General features: G+C 40.0%; 1 protein-coding gene across 3 annotated transcripts in view; it reads right to left on the bottom strand.

Annotated features, from left to right (window-relative positions):
• Nucleotides 1-24,935, bottom strand: part of FRAS1 (Fraser extracellular matrix complex subunit 1) — a 437,262-nt gene that overhangs the window by 48,808 nt on the left and 363,519 nt on the right. For all 3 annotated transcript variants that reach the window (XM_055313090.1, XM_055313089.1, XM_055313088.1), the window contains exons 50-59: nt 24,569-24,796; nt 22,408-22,521; nt 20,571-20,721; nt 19,007-19,166; nt 16,535-16,703; nt 14,115-14,361; nt 12,532-12,876; nt 10,583-10,743; nt 9,887-10,034; nt 2,351-2,556 (exon numbers count right to left, since the gene is read on the bottom strand). In XM_055313090.1, coding sequence (XP_055169065.1) covers nt 2,351-2,556; nt 9,887-10,034; nt 10,583-10,743; nt 12,532-12,876; nt 14,115-14,361; nt 16,535-16,703; nt 19,007-19,166; nt 20,571-20,721; nt 22,408-22,521; nt 24,569-24,796 — 1,929 coding nt within the window. The remainder of the gene's footprint in view (nt 1-2,350; nt 2,557-9,886; nt 10,035-10,582; nt 10,744-12,531; nt 12,877-14,114; nt 14,362-16,534; nt 16,704-19,006; nt 19,167-20,570; nt 20,722-22,407; nt 22,522-24,568; nt 24,797-24,935) is intronic.

Raw genomic sequence — 24,935 nt, forward strand, 5'->3', positions numbered from 1 at the left:
AATGTCTCTTTTTTTTCTTGACAGAAAGCATGAATTTAGTAGTGACTCTTCAGGATATCCTTTTAAAAAGGACAATCTAATGAATGACAAGTTTCAAAGACAAATTGCTGAGCATGCCAGAGAAAAATGAAGATTCCAAAGTGCACTTATAAAGAATGATAGGTTGTCACGTGGGTAACATATAGATGAATAGACTGTATTTTCTTTATAATTTTATTAAATTATAAACTGTCTCCTGGATAGGCAGAGAATCCTCTTTTGAACTTAAAACAAATATAGACATGTAGACTCGAAGCTGAAGATCATATCTGTAGTATTTGTGTATGTTTTTAAACACGTGTTTTGACCTGCCACCAGTAAAATTCCCGTAATATATAACTAAGACAGGGCTTCTATGAGTCATGAATGTATAAAAGACCAAGGAAGCTATCACTTTTTTTTTGGTAGTAAAGATGAACAGGGAAGAATTTGCAGTAACTTTGGATGTGTAAGATATTCTAATGCTAAACTTCAAAAGGACTAATCATAGAGCAAACATCTGATATGTTTGACTATACCAGAATTGAAAACTATTCAACTAAGAACACCATGATCAAAAGTAATAGATAAGTGACAGAAAGGAAAAATATTTACAATGTCTAAAATGTCTACAACTGGCAAGGAATTAATACTTAGAATATACGAGAAAGATTGCAAATCAGTAGGAAAAGGCAACAATACAATAATAAGGAACAAAGGATAAAAACAATTAATTTACATAAGAAGAGACCCAATAAGCTAACAGGCATATATACTGGTAGTAACTGGAGAAATGCAAATTTCAAAATGATATAACTTTATACATAGTAGATTAGCAAAAATTCAAAAGATGAGTAATGCTAAGTGTTGGAGAGGATATAGGATTATAACAACCTTCATGCCACTGCTAATGACTTTCTGGAAAGTATTCTGACACTATTTTTTCAAAGTAAGCACATACATGGCCTTTGGTCCAGCAATTTTTCTGCTGAGTGTATATCCAAAGAAATTCCCACTCAGGTCTATAAGTGGCTATGCATGGGGTTGTGCACTGCAGCATTATCTGTGGTGGCAGAGTGTTAGGAGATGACTGGGCACTATTTCTGGGGTTCCTCACTATCTATTGCTAAGAGTGGGTGGTTAAAATGTACTAACTACACATCACAAAATATTATGCACTATCTCAGCAATAGATTAGATGTACACATAAATGTGAACAGATATTAAAATATATTACTGAGTAAACAGTAAAAGTTTGAAGAAGCTGTAACATAGTAGTTTTATAAGTTAAAATTTGCATACAAAACAACCAGCATTTTTATTTATTTTATTTTATTTTTTTATAATAAATTTATTTTTTATTGGTGTTCAATTTGCCAACATACAGAATAACACCCAGTGCTCATCCCGTCAAGTGCCCACCTTAGTGCCCGCCACCCAGTCACCCCCACCCTCCACCCACCTCCCTTTCCACCACCCCTAGTTCGTTTCCCAGAGTCAGGAGTCTTCCATGTTCTACAACCAGCATTTTTAGAGAAAAAATATAAATTAAGAGATACACATTAAACACGACAGATTGATGAGTTCTGAGAGGGGGAATGGAATGTGGCTAAAGATTAGGCATCAAATAAAACAAATAAAGTAAGAGAAAGGCCTTGAAATGACCAATGGGGACTGTGTGTCTTGAATCAAGAGGGTGCAAGTGACTCAATTATCTGAAACTGAGATCCCAAAATGGGGAAATGTGATTCTTATTCCATATACATATACTTTTGACATACATTGAGGCTGCAGGCTTTGAGTCTAATGCAGCTATACTTACTGACTGGAGTTTCTCAGGAGTTCCTATGCCCATATACACCACTGTTCATGTGTATTGCTAAGAAGAGAACATTCTATTGGCTTGAATCTGCTCAACTGTCTACCTATTTGGTACTATCCTATTGGTTCTATACTAGAACGTATGCTGCCCTGAGACAGGGGCCCAGGTATTGGAGAATTGTCTTGTCCTCCTCTAGGTAACATTGGTGGAGTGTGTTCATCTCGAATACAATTGCAAATTAAGAGAAGCCTCATTCATTTGATTCTGTTAAATTCCAGAAATGTTACATATCCTCTAAATTCCCAGCTAAACCAATGATATATGTATTTGGTTGTAAACAGGATACAAAGAAGAAAGCCATATGAGACTGATGATAATATTACAAATAATATCAATTAGTAAAAGAATTCCTAGGATGTTCAGAATTTGTCTAAATTACTTCATTATGGACAAGTAAAGGTATCAAGGAAAAACACAATCTGATCTTTCAGCCATCATGAATCCACTTACTTTCTCCCCTTTCAGAAATGTAATCCGCGAAAAGTCCTCATTTCTTCTCTCCTCAAAGTCCTCCATGACATGAGCTGAATGGCCCTGGGTATAGCATCTCACTGATGACTCATAGCTCAGATCTCCACTCCGAATGATGGGCACTTGCAGGACACCCTCCTTCTCCTTCACTAGGAGCAAATCCTTGGCAAACTGCATGCTGGGCACTAGGGGAGCATAAGGAAAGATGAAGGCATCATTAGTGGGAGACAGAGAAAAGGTGGCCATAGTCCTCAGAAGCCCTCAGTAGCCACTTGGTAGGAAAGTTCTACTAAGGGCCATCAGAGGCTGGCAAATCAGAGATGGTAAGCAGATTTCAAAACATGGTTGGTCCCAAGACAAGGGAACTGCTTCCACTGTTGAGTGTACTTCTAATGAAACAGAATAAATCAATTTTGCACCTGTTTTCTCCTAGCTTCAGGGTGTAGTCCTCCATTTCAAATGCAGACAAGTAATGCAAGTAAAGAAATGGACCAGGTGTAAGGAAAATTTTTATTAAGACTTGAGTATGCAAAAAAGTTCAAATTCCGTCTAAGGCTACAAAAAGGAAAAAAGCAGTGTAAGCCTGAAAATAAATGGTCACTCACATTGGTCCTGGGCCAGACAGACAGCAGGGAAGAATGGGGACATTGGTAAAGAGGAAAGTGCAGGCCTTTTTAAAGGGGGTCATCCCTCAACTCCAGTCTTTTGTTGACAAATCATCCTATTTTCAGATGAAATCAGAAGTCTGGATTGCCAGATTTCAGGTTGTACTACAAAGCTGTGTTCATCAAGGCAGTGTGGTACTGGCACAAAAACAGACATATAGATCAATGGAACAGAACAGAGAACCCAGAAGTGGACCCTGAACTTTATGCTCAACTAATATGCGATAAAGGAGGAAAGACGATCCACTAGAAGAAAGACAGTCTCTTCAATAAATGGTGCTGGGAAAATTGGACATCCACAAGCAGAAGAATGAAACTGGACCACTCTCTTGCACCATACACAAAGATAAACTCAAAATAGATGAAAGATCTAAATGTGAGACAAGATTCCATCAAAATCCCAGAGGAGAACTCAGGCAACACCCTTTTTGAACTTGGCCACAGTAACCGGAGAAGGACAAACGGTGTATGTTCTCATTCATTTGGGAATATGAATAATAGCGAAAGGGAATATAAGGGAAGGGAGAAGAAATGTGTGAGAAATATCAGAAAGGGAGACAGAACATAAAGACTTCTAACTCTGGGAAATGAACTAGGGGTGGTGGAGGGGGAGGAGGGTGGGGGGTGGGGGTGAATGGGTGACGGGCACTGGGGGTACACTTGACGGGATGAGCACTGGGTGTTATTCTGTATGTTGGTAAATTGAACACCAATAAAAATTAATTTATAATAAAAAAAAAAAAAGAATACTTTAAAAAAAAAAAAAAAGAAGTCTGGATTTTTATGTCTTATTTGCTAAATTTCAAAAAAGTAATCAGTTAAAATGGTAAAAAAAAATTCCATATAGGCCAGACCATTTGTGCCAAATAAAAGACATCCACATGTTGAATTTGGCCAGTGGGTTCCCAGTCTGTGTCTACTGCTATAAAATCACCTTTTCTTTTATAGCTCAAATGATCTCATTTGACTTTAAGAAGGGACTATAGCCACATTGTGTTAAAAAAACATGGGCTTTTCAGTCAACAGTTCTCAATATGAAGAATAATTTTTTTCCTTACTTCCTACAATGCCTACATAATGCTCTACATTAAGACATGTCATCTTTTGAGACCAACATCTTGTTGATTGCTGGTTCTTTTTTTTTTTTTAAGATTTATTTATTTATTGGAGAGAGAGAGAGAGAGAGAGAGAGAGAGAGAGAAAGAGGGTGAGAGCTTGTGGAGGGAGGGAGAGAAAGTCAAATGGACTCTGTGCTGAGCATAGAGCCTGATGTGAGGCTTGATCCCATGACCCCTGAGATCAGGACCTGAGTTGAAACCAAGAGTTAAAGGTTCAACTGGCTGAACCACTCAGGCACCCTATTGGTTCTTGATTTCTTAATGAGAAGTAGTCCCTCCAGTCAGTCACATGTCAAAGTATCCTGTGGCAGAAGCTGACCCTAAAGCTGTAGTCCCCTATTTCTTCACTGTGTCTTGCATATGCCCTGCCAAACCTGAAAGGAAGGAACCAAAAGGCAAGCACCCAAGCATTCTGCAAGTCAATATGTAAAAAGTTGTTTGACTCCAACCTACCCACTGCTCAGAACCAGTGTTTTGTGTTAGCAAAAACAAAGCAAACTCATTATCTAAGCTAAATCTAAGAATTATCACTTATTACCAAAGAAAAACCCAAAAGATACTTCTTAAAAGAACACCACACCTAAAGGAAAATTAACAACTTTGGCATTAAGCCCCAAACATTTATCATTTAGGGTTCTGTCATCTAGGAAAATGGTCTGTACTGTCAAAAGGTGTGTGGCAATGACATGACCTAGCATAGAAGGACAAGGAGGAAACTTGTTGGCAGGTAAAAACAACAAGCAAGGAAGCTTTTCTGCTCATGAAAGATTATCTAAAGCTTTGGATTGATTTTTCTTGCTGGCCTGAGAGGCACCATGTCAGATGATAGTTATAAGTGAAAGGGGTAAGTATGGGTTTTGTCGTGTATTAATCAACCCAAAGTTCTTCTTGAGCTGTAAAAGACTCCTTTTTTTCCTCTTTAACTAGATATTAAGCCTCACTCCTTTCCCTATCTGGAAAAAGAGGGAGAAAGAGAGAAATAGAAGTAAGGGCAGTGGGTAAACATGTCTCATGATTGCATGCCATGCAGGGAATGGTCCTTGCCTTGTGGAGCGACTGGTCTGGTGGAAGACTGAGGCAAGAGACAATGGAAAAACCATAAGGTGGGTTCAGTGTTAGATCTGTACATGGGGGTTTATGGCATACAAAGGAAGGCCCAGTCCAAGTCAGGCAATAGATAAAGGGCTTCCATATATGTCATTTCATGTTCTCTTCTCAGTACCCTGATTATAATCCCCTCAGGAAGTAGGAGCACTCTTCTCAGTTCTGCTTGACTATAGAACACCTTCTCCTTCCACACCGATGGGATGTGTGCCCATGAAATAGGGATGACTTGTGGAGGTTCACAGGTTTGCACTGGGTATCATACACTTATTGTCACACTCTCAGCACATTCATCACGCACAGCCCAATTTGTAGTTATTTCCTTACTTGTGCTAGTCCTTTGTCCTGAAATAGACGCTGGGACTCTCCTCTCCACTCCATTGTAACCCACACAGTGCTAGGTGCCAGTTTTAGGCATGGAAAATGTTATCCACTAATATTCTCAGTAACTGATAAAGTAAGTGCAAATGCCACCCTCTGATTTTCACGGGCCTCTTTATGGGCCATAGTTAGGTTGGAGATTTAGGAGAAATCCTGTGTCTGGTTCTCCAGAGTTAGAGTAGGTAGGATATAGTGCACATCCAAGTGTATGATGAGATCATGGCTACAAGGCTTTTCCTGTCTTGCTCAGCATTCCTCAAGTCCATACCAAAGTCTAACTCCAGGTACCAGAGCAGCAGAAGAAAGTACAAATAGGAAAATGTTTTGAGATTAACTACTTAGATGATTTAAGGGCCTGAGATCACCCTGTGGAAAGACAAAATACCTAAGGTCACTTGGAAGACTGAAAGTTGACTTTATAAGGAACTGAGTGACATTGAGCATCTAAAACTGCAATGTGAAGAGTAAGCACGCTAGGGTATAAAACCAGAAGGCTGGATGTGGATAGAACAGACCTAGGTTTTAAGTCTGGTCCCATCACTTCCTCTCTGTATGACTTTGGTCAAATGATTAACCTGTTTCACTAGTAGAAGAGCTTGTAAAGATTAGAGAGAAGGTAAGATCTTTCCACTTTACAATGTGTACAAGGAAAAAAACTCAACAAGAATTAGCAAGAACTAAGAAGAAGGATGACCGATAGACACAACCACTGAACACTACAATGGGTTACTGAAATCGGTTTGGGGATTTCTTTCTCTGGGATGAATTCCTGACTGAATACAGTTTGTTGTAACCTCCCTGAAACATGAGATATAACTAACATATTCATTTTCTAAGTTTGCAACCCTAACGTTCATCAATAAAATGTAGAAAAAAATCCAAATGGAATCTTTTCTGTTGATATGGGGCAATGACTTTTGTTGCACATAACTGGAGTTCCACGGGCAAGTGTGCTAAACTACTGATGTGTCAGGAAGAAAAGAAATTAACATGTAATAAAATCTACTACGTGCCATGGTAGATATGTTCACAAACCTTATCTAATTTAATCCTTACAATAACCTTGTACGGTAGGTACTTTCATTACCTACAGTTTAAAAAAATGAGGCTCAGTAACCTTATGTTCCTAGTCTAAGGCCAGAAGGTAGGAAGTGGTGGGCTGGTATTTTATTTTAGGACTTCTGATTTTGCATTCCCTTTCCATTCCATTAGAAGGAAATTAACTACTTTTCATGAAAAAGAACTAGAAACCTTCTCAAGAATAAGAAGAATAACTGAATTTCTTTCCTTCTTCTTTTTAGTGAATAAGGAAAAAAACACATCTCACAGATTCTACTGCTGCACCAAATAGGACTGTTTAGTGTGGTGAAAAGAATATGGACAAGCCAAAGTCTTAGAACGCATGCTGGTCCTTCTTTGTATGAGATTTTGAGTGTACTCTCCTGATTCTGGTCTCCTTATCTACAGAAATACTAACAAATATACATGAGATTATCAGCAAATGAGATAATGTCTAGTATAACACTCTGTAAACTGAGGTAATGTATAATATAGTTTGTTATAATCTTGTTCGCAGTTTAAAAGTTTCCATTTTATGGATTATAAACCAAAATCTAAAAATTAGAACTAAAACTTCCTCAAGAAAATTCAGGAAAAAAATCTTTGTGACCTTGGGTCAAAGAAAGATTTCTTAGAAACAACATAAAGAGTACAATCCATAATCAAATTATTGATAAATAGGACTATTTTAAAGTGAAAAACTATTGCCCTTTGAAAGACCTTGTTAAAAGAACAAAAATCAAGCAACAGGTTGGGAGAAAATATTTGGAAAACACAAATGTCTGTCCAGATTTTATAACAATGCAATAATAGAGGGAAAAATAACCCAATTAAAAATGAGGTAAATATTTGAATAATACTTTGCTAAAGAAGATATATAGATGGTAAGTAAGCACTTGGAAAGATCTCAGTGTCATTAGTCATTAGGGAAATTACTTTCAAACCATGGGACATCACTATACATCTACTAGGATAACTAAAGAAATCCCACTAGGATTACTAAAGAAATCCCACCAAAAGCTGACAGCCCCAAATGTTGGTGAGGATATGGAGCACCCAGAATTCTTATATACTGCTGGTGGTAATGCAAAATAGTTACAACCACTTTGGCAAACAGGCTGGCAGTTTCTTATAATGTTAAACACTTACCATACATTCCGGCAACCCGACTACTAAGTGTTTACCCCAGAAAAATAAAAACCTATATTCACACAAAAACTATATGCAAATATTGATAGTCATTGCAGTCATAACTGCCAAAACCTGGAAACAACTCAAATGTCATTCAACAGCTGAATGGATGAACAAATTGTAGTACATCTATATAAAGGGAAACTACTCTGCAGTGAGGGAAATGAACTACTCATATATGTAACAACATGGATGGTTCTCAGGCACAATATTCTAATGAAAGAAGCTGGACCCAAGTTGCTATATTACAGGATTCCAATTATATGACATTCTGGAAGCAACAAAACTATATAGACATAAAACCAGCAGTGGTTGCCAGGGCTTGAGTCAGGCAAGAAATTGACTGCAAAGGGGCACAAGAGAATTCTGTAGGGTATTGAAACTATTCCACATTTTGATTGTGGTGGTGGGTACGCCACTGCATGCATCTGTCAAAACTCAGAACTGTGGACTAAGAGGGTGAATTTTAATTTGTATATGTTAGATCTCAATAAACTAGGTCTAAAATAAGATATTATTTAGGACATTTGCATTACATATGCATTTTATATATATATATATATATATATATATATATATATATATATATACACACACACACACACACATATTTTTTTTTCCTTTTGAAGGGTACATATAACAATAAACTGTTTAAAATGGTTGTCTAAGAGAACAACCAGAGTTAGGAGACAGGGGTAGAAGGTAGACTTAATTTTCATAGTATATATTTTTTTGTTATTTAAAAAAATTATTTATTTATTCATGAGAGACACAGAGAAAGAGGCAGAAACACAGGCAGAGGGAGAAGCAGGCTCCCCATGGGAAGCCCAATGTGGGACTCGATCCAGGACCCCGGGATCATGACCTGAGCCGAAGGCAGATGCTCAACCACTGAGCCACCCAAGTGCCCCTTTTTCTGTCACTTAAAAAAAATCTAAATAAATAAATAATTTTAAAATAAATGAAAGCATTAAGGATCACCCTGCTTGGCTGCCTATTTCTTTTCTGGTGACTTTTCACTGACTGAAAGAGTCTGATCATGGGTGCTATTGTCAACCACTGGCAACGTTAATGAGGGTCCTCTTGCTTTAGGTGAAAAGTTTGACCTGATCTTCTTACGAACTCCAGAATTTGACAATTCTAAATTTCATCAACTCTTCCCAAGAAGCAACTGTCCTTTCCTTGCCATCTTCCTATTAGTTAGGTTAAATCTTCAGTGGCGACTGCTAATTTGTTCATATACTTGCTGTCTATTCTTCCCTGTACATCATCTACAGGACTACCAGTGTCAGTTTCCTCCCTCAGAAATCATACTACTCCTCTGCTTAGAAGCAGCTGTTGGTCCTCTGCTTACAGATCCCTTAGGCCAGCTACAACATAAGAAGACCTTTTAGAACTGGACTCCAACATGTCTTTACATTTCATTTCCTTCTATTCATCTCCTGCCAGGCTTAAAACAAAAGTATCTCATTGTTTTCCAAATATGCGTCTTTCAAAATTTTATAGCGCATATGTACTATATCTCTCCATTTGACAAAACTTTATTTCACTATCCATTAGACAAACTCATATCATACTCTAAAACCTGGTTTAAATATCACATCCTTTGTGAAATCTATGGTTCTTCCACATATAGTTGCTGTTCAGTCGCCTCTGCTTCCCTACTACTGGATTTATAGCACTAATAGGTCAATTATCATAATATATTCTAATTTTTCTGTTTAAAGGTCTGATCTCCCCAACTAGACACTGAGATTCTTGAGGACAGGGCCCAAGGCTTATATATCTTTTTGTGCCTACCACAGTAGCAGAAACATGAATTTTTATCTCTCTCCCATATTTCTAGGGGAAAGTAGGTATATACATGTGCTCACACATTCATACACACACAATTTCTTGAGTGAAAATGTGAATGAGTTCTAATGTCATATATTTGGAAGGTAAGGAAGAAACAAAAATATAGTCTGAGCCACGAGCTGACATCTATAATATCTTACCATCCTGGAATGTGTCATTAATTGCAATCACAGCCTGGAAGGGTTTGGTCAGTTCGGCCCCTTGTGCTGAGCTGAGAAAAACCACAAACGTCTCTAGCCCTTCAATTACTGGATACTGAGTGTCATCCAAAATAGTCAAGGTGCAATACTAGAAAAAAAAAATCATGACTTTGATTAGGCTTACTATGGTGATCACTTCGCAATATATACAAATACTGAATCATTTTATGTTGTGCACCTGAACCTAATATGCTATATGTTGATTAATCTTGATCTAAAAAATAATATAAGAAGAAGAAAAATTGAAGTAAACCTTACAGACACACAAGACCCATTTGCCTTTAGCAGAGTACAAAGGTGGTAACTTGCTTTTTGCGGTGGTCTTACAGTAAGTTTTTTAGTCCATAAAATGATAATCTCTTACAAAACCTTTAGGGGTTCTGTCTCTAGATATTTACATTAAACAAGTACAGTTCATATACTAAATCTGTGGTGATGGATATTAGATGCTGACAATGTCACTTGGAGAGTTTGTAGAAGCTCTCTCTGGGTTTATTCTTTTGTTTGCATGTTTGTGAAGAAAGGGAAGACAGTAATAAGGCAAGGGTTGTTTAATAGAGTCCTCCATAGAGTTTGGAGAGCAGAATAGAGCCCACATTAACAGGCCCATCTGGCCTTTGACTGCTCTATGCTCACCTGCTCAGTGACACCTGGCCCAAACTCCACCTTCCTAGAGCTGGGAACATAGTCAACTCCTGGAGTGGCAGAAGCTGGGTCTGAAGGTCGTGTTGCACACCAGACAGATGTGAAGGTAGAAAGGTCAGTCCCATGGCGGATAACTGGAATCCTCACTGTACCTAAATGGATATCCACAGAGATGTCAATGCTTAGTCTTGGGCCAGCAGTCAGTGGGTTTTCAGAATAATGTTCTTCCTCACAGCAGCAGCAGCTTTACCCTGTGAGCTTGTCTAATACAATTTCAGTGATGCTCCTGTGTTCCCTCTGAGGAAGGCTGTGAGGTGCCACTCCCCACCCCCCACTTTTACTAACAATATGATGAAGAGCAGACCTGGAGGAGGGCCTCATGGAGATAGTACTGGAGAGGCAGCCCTTAGGAGAAAGTGGTTTTGTGGTTTTATGAAAGACACGGTTCATAGGAGAAAAACAAACTGGAGAGGGCCCATCAAAAAACATCTCAAGCCTATTTCAGGAGAAGAAACTCGAGACGAGAGCCTCAGGGATGATATAGGAAATAGTCAATTAAGAACGAACCAGCTAAGGAACTCTATGGGGCCTGAAGCTGCATGTTCCTAATTAAATGTTCCTAACTGGGTTGATTTCCCTATTTTATCTGAGTGGTGCACACATCATTATTTAAACCATGTGTGTTATTGCTTATCTTAGGAATGAAGCTCATCTTCTGGTCCACGGTGACATCATACTTTGTAGTGTCCTAATGATGTACCTGTAGATTTTTAGCTATTTTCCCAATCAAGGTCAAAGAAAAGCAAAAGAAAATCCCATCAATCATATTTTTTCAGCCAATAAGCTGCAAGATGACAAGTAGTCATGGCTGAGGATTTGGTGTATAAGAAGGAAACATGGTATAGGAAAGGTCTAGGTTCTAATCTCAGCTCTGCCATATTAGCTACTGATCTCTGAGGCTTTATTTCATCTCTCTGAGCCTCCCTTTGCTCTTCTATATAATGTTTTCTTTTCTACAGAAGACTAAATGAGAATGTATGGAATGCAGATGGCATGGTGCTGGGCATTGAGTAAGTGCTCAAAAATACTTGTTCCCATTATCTCTCAGACTATCACCTTCGAAGAGGTGAATGGCCTTGACCAGGTGGCTCAGATCACTGGATGCTCAGCACAGCTGCTGCCCCTTCTGGCAGTATGTCTGCTAGTAGCACTCAGAAGACTTTGAGACCTTTGTGGAGCCAAAAGAAGAAAGGAGCCTGGGTGGAAGAAATCTGTCCACTGACTGCTTTGGGGTATGATATGAATGAAAAAGTTTCATTTGTTAGGACACTAAACTTTGGAATTTATTTGTTCTGGCAGCTAACAGTATGCTAAAGTAAGTGTACCCCCATCCTCAAAACAGATCATATTTCTCACCTTCAGAAGCTAAAATGCTTAGCACCATGTCCTTCCTCTGGACCACAGAGATCATTCAATGAAGCTCTAAGCCACATCCCTCCCTGCCATCAGTAACCAGGGCAAGAAAAGTGGATGGAATTCCCTATTCTTCACTACCTTCCATTTTTGGTCTTAATGCTTGGTATTATATGTCTCAGACTGACAATGGAGTCACTGAGGCATTCCTCAGAATGCCACTGCATTCTCAAATGTCTTCAGGACATTCTTAAATTTAAGAGGAAACTGTTCAAGAAAGGGATCAGGATGTGGGCAATAGAATCCCAGAGATTCTCTACTACCTGCATCTTTTTTTTAAGGTTTCATTTATTTATTCATGAGAGGCAGAAAGAGAGAGAGAGGCAGGCAGAGACACAGGCAGAGGGAGAAGCAGGCTCCATGCAGGGAGCCCAATGTGGGACTTGATCCCAGGACTCCAGGATCACACCCTGGGCCAAACAAAGGCAGGCGCTAAACCGCTGAGCCACCCAGGGATCCCCTATTACCTGCATCTTCACTGACAGTGAAAGCCGTGTTGCCTAGGGACACAGTGGAGGCATCATTGGGACCACTAATGAGCACCTTGGCTGATGCCACCCTTCCGATGCGGGCATTGTCAGAAGCATCTGCCAGGGCAATCTCAAACTCTTCTTCCTCTTCATACTCGCTGTCATCAATAAGCATGACATCACAGGTGGACATGGTGACACCAGGCCCAAATATCACACGACTGTCAGCAGACATCCCTCTAGATCTAAAATCAGAGCCAGATTCTAGAGCATAGAGGCTACTTCCCATAGCTGACTTAGGGACTGTGTAGCAAATTGCAGATACAATGCTGCTTGAATCTCCTGAAATACAAATGGTAAGAAAATCAAAGCATTTGAATGAGCACTTCTCAAATTTTAAAATCTCTGATAATTTGGTAAGCTTGGTTCCCTCTGACCCATTCCATCACTACTTCTGTTCAAACACTGACATGAAGCCTTCCTGCATTTGCAGCTTCTTAAGCCTATGGTATAAACCACTTGAGGATTTAATATACTCCAGATAATTCACCAAACAACTTAAAATGGATTTCCCATTCTGTGAATTTTGTGCTCTGTTAATTCACAAGACTCATTGCTCAACATCTAAGACCACAGCGGGTATAAAGATAAGAGACATATTTGGTACTTTAAGTAGCAAAGTAATTGAGTCCCAAAGGTAGTACTCTGAGCACAGTTCACTGTCTTTCTGAATAAACTTCTGCACTTTAATTTCCAGGGAGAAATCAGCTTGTTTAAAAAAAGAAAAACAAAACAAAATAAAACCTGCATCTCTGTACAAATGACTTTACTTATTAGTGTTGCCATGTCCCCAGAAGATAGCCTGTTCTGGGCCTGGCTCGCTGGCCCAGAGCAATCAATGGGGCTTGCCTGTTTTCCAAGTGGCATCACCAAGGGTTTACCCTACCTACAGTGTATGTTACAGTAATAGCAGATTCAATAAAAAACCTGACATCATCACTTATAGTCATGTTCAGGCTTTGAATGAGGATTTAATTTCCATGACTTTAAAAGTCTCAACATTTGCACAATCACAAATGCATACGATCTTTATTTTGTTTTCAATCCCTCAAGCATTGCCCTTTATTTAGCATACATGGTTTATTTCTCATCTGAGCTCTATACATGACAGTCACGTAGGGAAATCTTTAAAATATATTTTCTATCTTCCAAAACTAAGATGAGAAGCCAGTTCTTACAAACTTCCCTCCTTGACCAGGGCTACTAAGTATTTTATAGATTGGGTGATTGATTAGGAATCCTAAGTTCATGAATAATTTGCAAGGCAAAATATGACCAGTCTTCTAGTCACATTAAAGAATAAATGGGAGTGCTAACAACTTGAACTAAGAGAAGCTTTCCAGTAGTGCTCACTACAGGTAGGACCATTATTAGAGTTGTTCCGGGAAGTTAAATGAGCTAATACATGTAAAGCACTTACACACAGAAGTTAATATGGTACATGAGGACTTGGCACATAAAAAGAACTAAAAAAAGCTAGCTATTGTTATAGTTCCTTGTCACCTTTGGCACCAACAGACCTTTTCTTTCAATAGGTGCAAATAGGAAACCAGCGCTCTCGTTGACCCGGTAGGTCTTCTTATCAAATTCTAATGTGGGCTCGTCCTCGGTATCATTGATAATGACCTTCGCCTGGGTGAATTCCCCTAATAGGGCATATGCCGGCATGCTGAGCTCCACGGTGAAACTCTCAACGTTTTCAAACACATCATCATCATTGATGACGATGGTGCAGGACTTGGTGTCCTCTCGCTCATCAAACTGCACCTGTCACAAAGGAAACAACAAAGAGTTCTACTGTACCTCATTCCCCTGCTCACTCCCCTAGAACATCATGGGAAAATAGGAACCAAATCTAGTGGGTAGAGCACTGAATGAAACAGCTGGTTGTTCTACCCCAACTTCTTGTTCATCACCTGGAACACTTGGCTACCTCTTCCTAGCCTTCATCTACACACTGGAGCTCATTTACCGCATCAGGACATGGAGGGCAAAGACATCTTTATACTATTTGGTGACTGTAGAAAAACATGTAGGTAACTATTCATATCTTGTTTTATTAATTCACTTGGGATAGCAAGAGTCATTTGGTTACTCAGGTCCCCTTATATTTGTGGCAAATTTACCTGGAAAGATCTTTGAACTTGGAATGTAATGTTCTGACTTTAAGCTGGGTTAGTCTATGAATCTTTACAAATGTCAGATTCCTCATCAGCTAAATAACAATTTCACATGCTTATCTTGCATATTTAGTGGGAAGATTATATGACATGATATATTTTAAAGCACTGAACAAATGTGAGATGTTATCCTTATTACCATTACCATATTGCTAACAATAAAAATTGATATAAAATCTTCAGTTTCTTGAATAATGGAGTTTGAATCCAGAGAAAGTTATAATATGAAAAAAGCCAGACTGAATTTTGACTTTGTATTTAACTAAATCCTTTGCCATTAAGATAGGCTAGATCTATAATGTAAATGAATTTAGCCTGGTATAAAAAAGAGAAATCATTTTATATTCACACAATTGTGAACTTGTAGGGATTTATTCTGGTTTTACTTTGTCTTAAAAAAAGGATAAAGATAAAACCTTGAAAAGGAACCAGGGTTATGGACTTATCCAAAACTAAAAGAGTAGAAAATAGGCCTGGACTACACTTTGTGTAAATTGAGATAGCTAAAATGTGTAAAATAGTCATAAACCTCAAGGGACACACAAATCTGAAAAACACATTATTTCCATCAGCAGAAAATTACTATTCCATATCTAATCAACTAATCAAATTAAAATTTACTAAACTCCACATTTCAAAACACTCCCAACTGAATGAAACATCTCTAGATCTCTGTTTAGTTCTAGAACCCACTACCTTTAGTCTTTCCTTGACAAACACAAGTATGTACTCTTTATTATGATTTTGCTGAAAGATTCCTTGGCTTATCTGTTTTCTTCTAATTCCTCATTTATATTTGACCTCAGTCCAGCTGAAATAACTCAAAGAGAGAGTCCGCTCCTCTTTACAGAAATTTATGATGTCATAAAAACAGTGAATTTACTTTGCAAAAACATTGAAGAAATACCTAGGAAGCACCAGGTATCGTGCCAAACATAAAAGATGACAAATACGGGGTATCCTACCGTAAAGGAGTTTACTGTTTAAGTCCTCTTCCTTTCTTTTTGTGTTTGCTCTCTGCTCTGTCTCATCCCCCCTGGCACTAGTTACCACCACTGTGGTAGAGACCTGCACATGTAGCGCCACCCTAACTGCTTTCTGCACTTCCTGCCAACCAACACAGCTGTCCTCTCAGTCTCAGGCTCGTCATACTTGGCTTGTCCAAAGCACAGTCAAGGTCACCCCATCTCCAAACCTGCTCCTCTGACCGTGTCCCCTCCCAGCAAAGGGCATCACCATCCCTTTCCCGCTTCTGCCCACTCTCTAATCTGCTGTGAAATTCTATCAATCCTTAGTCATCTTCAGTCTACCCACTTGTTTCCAACCTGGCTTCATAACTGAAACTCAAGCTCCCATCATCTCTTACCCATCTCTTCCAAGAGCTTCCCAACCATCCCCCACACCCTCCTCTGCCCTCCCTTCAGTTAGAGAAGGGCAAGGACTGAGAAAGGGCTTGGATCCCAACAGCCCTGTGTAGAACAGGATGCCCTGGAGACCTTTTTTAGCCATGAAGCAAAATGTAAAGACTGAGAAGCTAGATAATCCAGACTTCAGCAGTTAAAACTTCCACAGAGAGTAGGACTGGGAAGAACTCAGCCCTGCAGGAAGGGAACACAGGAAAATCACTCGAGGAAGGGTGCCAATGGAAAAGGAGGTGCGGTGAAAATTAGGGGGAAGGTGCCACACTTGCCAACACCACAATGCAGCCCTGGCTGGTACCCGCTGGTGATTGGTATTCAGAGGCCCCCTTGCACACCTACCTGGCCAGCATACTCCACGTAGTCCTGCTGTCCAGGTTGGGAGCTGACCCTGGAGCTGGAGCTGGCAGTGCCTTCCTCAGTGCGACACAGGACGATGGCATACTGGTTCAGGTTCCCACTCCTCTGCACTGTGACACTAACAGACCCCGCTTTCTCACTGACATTATAGCTAGAAACACACAAAAAGGCAGTCTCTGAAATTCTGAGTTGGGGCTGTGAGGAATCCATTTGTTTAATGCCTGTCTCTTCTGGTTGGCTACTGGTGTCATATAGTTCAGAGAATAGGAAGTTTGGTCTCTTTAAGAAGCCAGGTTATAAATTGAGGAAATGTGTTCACCTGGGACAGTCACAGCACCAAGAGACCAAGGAGGCTGTGGATGCAGAATGGTATCTGCCCCTTTATCAGAGCAAGGTGGAAGTCATTCAGAAGATGGGTAGCACCAAGGAACTATGTACTTTGTACATCAAAACACAGAAAATGACAATCTCTCCCTAGTGTGGGAGAATAACTAGAATAGTGAGTTCCTAGGAAAGAAAGCTGCTTGCAAGGCAATTAATGACTTAGGTCAGGTGGGAACAGACTGGACCAGATCTCCAGGAAGTGTGCAAAGGAGTCAGGGTGATGGCAGAAGTAAGAAAATGAGAATTGGGCCTAGGTAACAAAGCTGTTTAGACAAATGGAGTTTTGTGACATTGTGCTATAGACTGAGTATGTCCCCTCAAACTCCTATGCTGAAATCCTAACCCCAATATGTTGATATTTGGGAGGTGACATGAGGGTGGAGCCCTCATGGATGGGTTTGGTACCCTTATAAAAGAGGTCCCATAGAGTTCCTTGGTCCTTCCACCATGTGAGGACACAGGGAAAAGACAACTACCTATGGACCAGGAAGAGGCTCCTCACTAAACACCGAATCTGTCAGCACCTTTTCCTAGGACTTCCCAGCCTCTAAACTGGGAGAAGTAAATTTCTATTGTTTGTAAGCCATCTAGTCTACAGTATTGTTATAACAGCACAAACAGACTAAAACACAGGGGTAACTTAGCTTGCTGCTATGAATTTGTATTGCTTTGGCAAAGTAGAAGCAAGGAGGAGCAAACTCTCCATGTGCTATTAATTCATAAGTATCTAAGTTTAGAAAAGACATGAGTAGGTAGGGTCTGAGCTGGGGGTGAGTTTTTCATCACAGGGCTTATGTCTTGTTGCTGTGAGGGTTGCCAGCAAAGTACCTCTAACAGGTTAGTTTTCATTGCCAGCTTTGGGACACTCTACTATTCAGCCCATTAAACGCTTGAGGGTTGTCCAGAGAAAAAGTGATCAGTTTTAGTCCACTTATTTAATTTTTTTTAAAAAAGATTTTATTTATTTATTCATGAGAGACACAGAGACACAGGAAGAGGGAGAAGCAGGCTTCCTGCAAGAAGCCTGATGTGGGACTCGATCCCTGACCCTGGGATCATGCCCTGAGCTGAAGGCAGATGCTCAACCACTGAGCAACCCAGGTGTCCCCATTTATTTAATTTTTAAGGAGATATAAACAAGAGGGAAATAACAGCAAAGCTTACATATATAAAAGCTGATTATAATATCTTACTAAGTTCTCTAAGTCTATGTGACTAAGAGTGGAACGGCCCAGCACATGAAATCAAGTTTTTATGTTATCTCCCACCTCCATTCCAATTTTCATCATAACCATCATGAAATTGCTTTCTTAGAATAGTAAGTCTTTGAAACGTAGACTTCAAGAATGATTTCCCCCACATAATCATAATCTTAGTTATAATCTGACCTATAAATCAACCTTGTGCTTGCCTACCTTTACCAAAGCTGGTGCCTGTTTGCCTCTCAACCCCTTAAAAGAGTACAAAAGCACCCTAAAGCATGTCTATATTAAGCTATGAAATGTTCCCAAAGGACATCAAATCCTATGAACATCAAAGGAATGAGGGGAGAATACAAGCCTGAGAACAGAGAGAATGTAGAGGGTAAGGCAAAGATGTTGTTATTATGCACCAGTGATTATTTTCAGCCAGTATCGGATGCATATTTTGTTTCTTATCAGTTCTCCTGGATTATCTTCTAAAACTTGAAGGCAGAAGCAAAAATACTTGTAGGCGATGCAATAAAGCACAACGGTTAAGATCACTGGTTTTCAATCCTAGTTTTACTGCTTTTTTAGCTATGTGACTTTGGGTAGATTAGTTCACCTCTTTCTGTCTCCATTGCTTTGTTCTTGTGGGGAGAACAATAGCACTCATCTCACAATTGCAAGTATTAAACAAGATGATGCATGTCAAGTGCCCAGTACACACAGTATTAAAAAAAATACTTGATGACATTATCATTTCTATTATTGTTATCCCCACCACCATCACCATCAGAAGACTAGAGTGGACCCCCAGGTACTTCAATCTGATCTCCTCTGCTTGCCTGATTCACTTCTCAAGAATGAACACCAATGACCCTTGTACCTGGTATATTTAAAGCTGATGAGGGACCACTGAACATGGAAGACATTGTCGTTGACCACATTGGGTTTACTGTCTTTCACCAGAAACTGAAAACTATCCATCATCTCATGGATCTTCTCCTCGTGTAACACATAACGAATCAATCCCAAGTTCACATCCTCTGTGAGAAAAAGCACATTGTGAATTAACCCAGGGATGTAGGCAGCCTCAGAGATTCCATGCCAACATACCTAGTTTATTCTTCTAATGGGCTGTAGATAGAACATAATTTCCCAAGAACAAAAAAAGGGGTAGTAGTCTTAAAAATAAATGTGTCTGCCAGATTTTAAAATAAAATCCTATAGCTCTGTGTGGCAAAAGAGCTGTCTATATGTCCAGGAAGTACCTTGATGCTGTTGTAAAATGAGAATCCCAGGGTCTTAGATTTAATGAATCTCTCTGGAATATTAAAGTCAAATCTGAGTGCTGACAAAGAGTCTTTGACTCCATCCTCTCTGTATACATGCTCACACTCACCCCTACTTTCTTGTAAATAAGGTTCTTTGGAAGGTATATGCTACTAAGAAAAGCTGGGGTTGAATTCAAACAACCACACAAGACATAAAATGTTCTCTTCTAGGAGAGAACATTAAGATTGAAAACAGGGAGAAAAGGGAAATACACTGTAGGAGTTACAAGGGACAGTTTTTGCAATGACTGTTCAAGGTAAGGGCCATCCTCAAAAGAAGTCTAGAAGAGTCTGACATGCTTATAAGACTACTAAAATACAAAATGGTCTGCTTGATGTGATTCAAAATAGGAAAATATTTCTATTGAGCAACATACCCTTGTTGATTTTACTTTCTTTGTTAAATACTTAAAAACAATCTATAACCCTTAGAGAAAAAATAAGCCATATAGGATCACAGATATTTCATAAAGTATGGTTGTTGGTTTTGTTTTTAAGGAAAACCAAGTATGTTGTATACCTGAAACTAATGTAACATTGTATGCCAACTTTGCTTCAATTAGAAAAAGAAGAAAACCAATCAATATCATGTGATCCTTCCACTAAATCTCACCAAAACATAAAGCAACCTGGGAGCTGAGCAAGCATGGTAAAGGCAAAGTGTTTCCTTCCTCCCTCCCTCCCTCCCTCCCTTCTTCTTTCTCCTTTCTTTCTTTCTTTCTTTCTTTCTTTCTTTCTTTCTTTCTTTCTTTCCTTTCTTTTTTTTCTTTCTCCTTCCTTCCTTCCTTCCTTCCTTCCTTCCTTCCTTCCTTCTTTCTTTCTTTCTCTCTTTCTCTCTTTCTTTCCTTTCCTTTCCTTTCCTTTCCTTTCCTTTTCCTTTCCTTTCCTTTCCTTTCCTTTTCTTGTCTTTTACCATAATTCAGAGTAATGGGAAATGGAAACTGGGAGAAATAAAATTCCAAAGTTGGACGGTTAGACACTAAACGATCTATATTGTTTGCAATTAAGTGACTGGGGGGGGGGGGTAAGTAGCCAGAAGTGGTTGTGAGAAAGATCAGACAATTTCGAGAAAGTTAGAACAGACTTCTCCCATCTCTCGGTGCCCTGAGTCCCCACCCTGTGTGAAAGTAGCAGCAGCTTTGCCAGGCTGCAGCTTGCTCTCCACATAGCCATGCTTGGGGCCCTCTGTTATCTCATAGACAAGATGCAGGTCCTCTGTGTCTGGGTCCATGGTCAGCAGTTCCTTCTTGGTGATCAAGTTGGTTGTCTGGAATAGAAACCCATTAAATTTAATTTCTGAGGTGGGAATAAAGCCAGAACAAGACCCTCTGATTCAGAATTTAATTCTGTTCAACAATGATTTACTGAGTGCATTTACTGCATGGAAAACTCTGTTAGGATTAAAGAGGCTACGAGGATTGCAACCATCCCAGCCTCCATCCCTGAGGTGTTCACATTTTACTGGGAAACAAGGGCTTGTGTGCAAGGTAATTGTGGCAAGAGCCATAACGGGAGATATAAAAAGAGTGCTGTCCATATATGGGAGTGGGAGAGATTAATTCTACCTGCTTTGGAGGAGGAATTTCAGGTGGTGGGATTTGAGTCTGGAACTTTGAAACAGTGATAAGATGCAGGGAAGACTGCCACTTTATACCCTACTGGAGTCAATCACAATTCTTGAAATTGTGTAAGATAAATATGTCATACCCCAATATTGCCCAAATATACTGGCTAAATTTTAATTCACTCATTCATTAATTCAACAAACATTTAGTAAGAGCAAAGGTTTGAGAGAAAAAAGGGGGTGGTCAACAGTATTAAATATTAGTAGACCTAGTAAAATAAGGATATGTAAGTAACTTTTGGATTTGGCAAAATAAAAGTCATTGTTGACTTGGATAAGAGTCATTGCAGTAGGAGAAAAGTAGGAAGTAGAAAACCAATTGGAAAATATCAAGAAGAGAGTGGGATGGTTCTGGATATGGGGACAGGGGTATCAAATAGGGGATGGCAGGAATATGTACTAATTTTAAAAATCACAGCCTGTTCTATAGAAAATCATAGCATAGCAGCTACATATACAGCCAACTGATCAGCTCCATGGAGATGAGAAAATCCATATCCTAGAGGGAATACCACACACAAAAGAAAAATCAGTTCCTGAACTGATTAGAGAAGAAGTATGTGTGTTTGGGTGAGGATGAGAATTTAATGCTTGATATGTTATGAGGTAAGAATCTGGCATATCTTAAAATTATCAAATTGGAATTTAGGAAGAGAAAGGAATTTCTAAAATAGAAGTCCTCTGAGGATACTCACCTACAAAATACTCACTTCCTTCCCATCTACGGCATATTCCAGATACTTCCCCAAAATCCATCCTCCCCTTCTTCTAGTTAACAAACTTTTAGCTGAGCCAGCTAGAGACTCTATTCCCAGTCTCTCATGCAACAGATGGAGCCATATAGCCAATTTCTTGCCAAATATAAGCACAAATGATGTGTTTAATTTCTGTATCATATCACTTGCTTAAAATGAAGTTCCTTACCCTCTATTTCTCTGCTTTCCTCTTCCCATGGGCTAGAATATCGATGAGGAGCTGAGGAGTTTTGGCTCAGCAACAACCCAGTGCATCAGAAGAAGACAGAAGGAATCTGCATCTCTGAATGGTCACAGAGAGTCCTGGACTGCCCACATACTGCCACCCCATATGTGACAGAAAAACTAAATTTCTATCTTCTTTGAGTTTCTGTATGTTGGGGGTCATTTTGTAAGAAAATCTTAAACTAACACAATTTTAACCACACTCACAGAGCTTGCCGATCTTAGGACGATCAGCTCCCTTCAGGAGAGGTAAACATCAGTCAAACTGGACTTCTATCCCCCAAGTGGTCACAGATAAGGACATAGCTGACGTTGGTTCATGTGAATGTGGCAGATGGAAAGGCCTTACCTTGCCATCCATGTACTCCAGCCACTGAAGCCCCAGGTTGGTAACAATTCTAGGAGTGCCATCATCTACTGGGAGGATATCTATTTGGAAATGCTGAGGTGCTGCTGTCATAACCTGGCAGGGAAGCCCAAAGAGAAAAGTCATCATTCCCAGACATCTAAACTAGGCCAGGTGCACGACCTACAAAGCTGGAACCCCTGAAACCTGTTGGCACTTCAGAATGGACAACTGTGCCCATTCCCATTGCTTATCACCCCTGGCATGAGGCACAGAGAATGCTTTGATTGATAATGTGGGGACCATATGAGAAGAAGAGCATGAAACAAGTGGCATTTTTTCTGCAATTTCATCTGCTATGGAAGTTGACTTTCCCACACCCATGCATTCCTTAGTTGGGTTCAATATTGCCCTGAGGTCAAACAGCAAACAGTATTTTCCTTTCAATAACTCTTGTTAAAATTGTCATAAGAGGTGGACTACACTTATCATTAACACGTTAATGTCAAAGTCTCCAGGTGGGATTCTGGCAGGTGTGGGAAGATTCATGAGGGGATATTTTCCCCCCTTTTTCTGAGAAAGAACAGTCCTTACGGGGGAAAGGGGCACAGGACATCAAGAAAGAATAAAAGCATTTGGGGGAATAGTGAAAAGAAGCTGGTCTATGATTTCATTCTCACGTAGATGCATGTCCACATACGCACTCCGCATAGGAGGTGGGCCCAATCCAGAACCTGTCTCTGGGAGGATAAGGCACGCCAGCACACAGGGCAGTAAGATGCCAGCTTTTCAATCTTCTGCAATCCTTCTAAATAATTCTCATTTCAAAAATAAATACAGTTCCTCTTGAACTGTATTTTGAAACCTACTATGACCTTTTATGTTTATCAGAGAGATAGCCCTCTTGCTGATTCATCCTGAATCTCTTTGCTCTTCTGAAAGTCAAATGAAGTGGGGGAGCAGCTATAGTTTGGAAGAGGAAAACAATGATCTGCTAGGTGGTAATGCAGTGCAGACACCAAATTGGCAGGAAACCCCAAGAGCCGTCTCACTGACACCTGGGCCAAGGGAGAATGATCTTCGCACAGATTGTCTCTAAAGGATGCGGGTGGATCTTTCTTCCAGGAAAAGAATCATTCCCGTTCATCATCAGAGTAAGAAAGGATGCCACAGGACTGAGGAGCTGCCCCTTCTGTCCTCCTGAAATACAGTAGGGTGTGATCACGTTGCTCAGTAACACTGCTTCTGATGTGTGAGATACAGGCGTGTCCTCCAGCCTACCTTTCACCACAGCTGCCATTATTCCCAGGGGAGGGTTATGTTCCTGCTGGAGCCCTGGCTGAAGAATGAAGGACTGAGGAAAAGTGGCAGGGAGGGGAGTGGAGAGGACATCTGAGAGTTTCTTCCAGACACCTGAACATTAGAACGGAACAATTCTCTTAGGGAAGTAAAGCTTGACAACTGCAGGACCTCAAGAGAACAACACCTTTACCTCTCTCATATGCTGGTCTTAAAGCGATGACTGTGATGATGATATTATAGCCACAGTTTATTTGATATTTCCTATGTTCTCCGTGTAAGGTACTGGGCCAACTGCTTTATGTACATCATAAGGGCAGATATCCCCATTTTACAAACATTTCAGCTAGTAAGTGTCAGAGCCAGAATTTAAATCAGTGTTTTTTAGAGGCAAAAGCCATACTCTTAACCGGGCTATTCCTTATGAGATTGAGAAACTCTGGGTGGTTAAGGGGACATATAAAAGGGAAAGACAATCTAGAATTGTATGAGATCAGATATTAGAATCAGATGGAAGAAAGATAAAAGGAGTCAGTGGTGGACAGAAAGGAAAAGAGAAATAATGACAGTAATAGTAACAATCACTATCATCACCTTTATTGTGCTTGCTATTGCTATTTGCCAACAATGTTACCCACTTTACGGGGATTACCTCCTTTGATCCTTAGACTAACTGAAGCTGGTAATTATTATTGTACCCACTTTACAGATGAAAAGCTGAGGCTTAGAGAAGTTAAGTAATTAGCCCAAGGCCAATCAGTGACAGAATAAGAACAATGCTATTCTTGGCTGGAAAATGCCATGTTCTGCCTTTGGACAAGCTCTGGTACACTTTGCCTCCCTCTCCACTGTCTTTACCCCTTACCTCTTTTCCTCCTTCCTCAATGATAAAGAAGGGATTTGTCCTGTCAGCCACGGTGAAGGTAAACCGGTCTCTGAGAGAGTTGCTGCCATCATGGCTGTAGCTGACCCGGTTCTGGTAAATGTCTTCCATGGTGAAGGTGGAAATGTGCCGGAAATGCTGCCCACTGCTGGTTCGCTCGATGGTACCATGGCGTGGGGGCTGCACTATGGTGAATGTGACAGACTCGGCCTGTTGAGGAGGTAAAACAGAAACGAGATTTGTTTTGCTTTTTTAGTAGTTTTATTTATTTATTTGAAAGTAGGGGAGGGGCAGAGGGAGAGAATCTTCAAGCAGACTGCCTGCTGAGCGCAGAGCCCCACACTGGGCT

The sequence above is a fragment of the Nyctereutes procyonoides genome, unplaced genomic scaffold (assembly GCF_905146905.1).
Source record: "Nyctereutes procyonoides isolate TBG_1078 unplaced genomic scaffold, NYPRO_anot_genome, whole genome shotgun sequence".
Classification (NCBI taxonomy): Eukaryota; Metazoa; Chordata; class Mammalia; order Carnivora; family Canidae; genus Nyctereutes; species Nyctereutes procyonoides.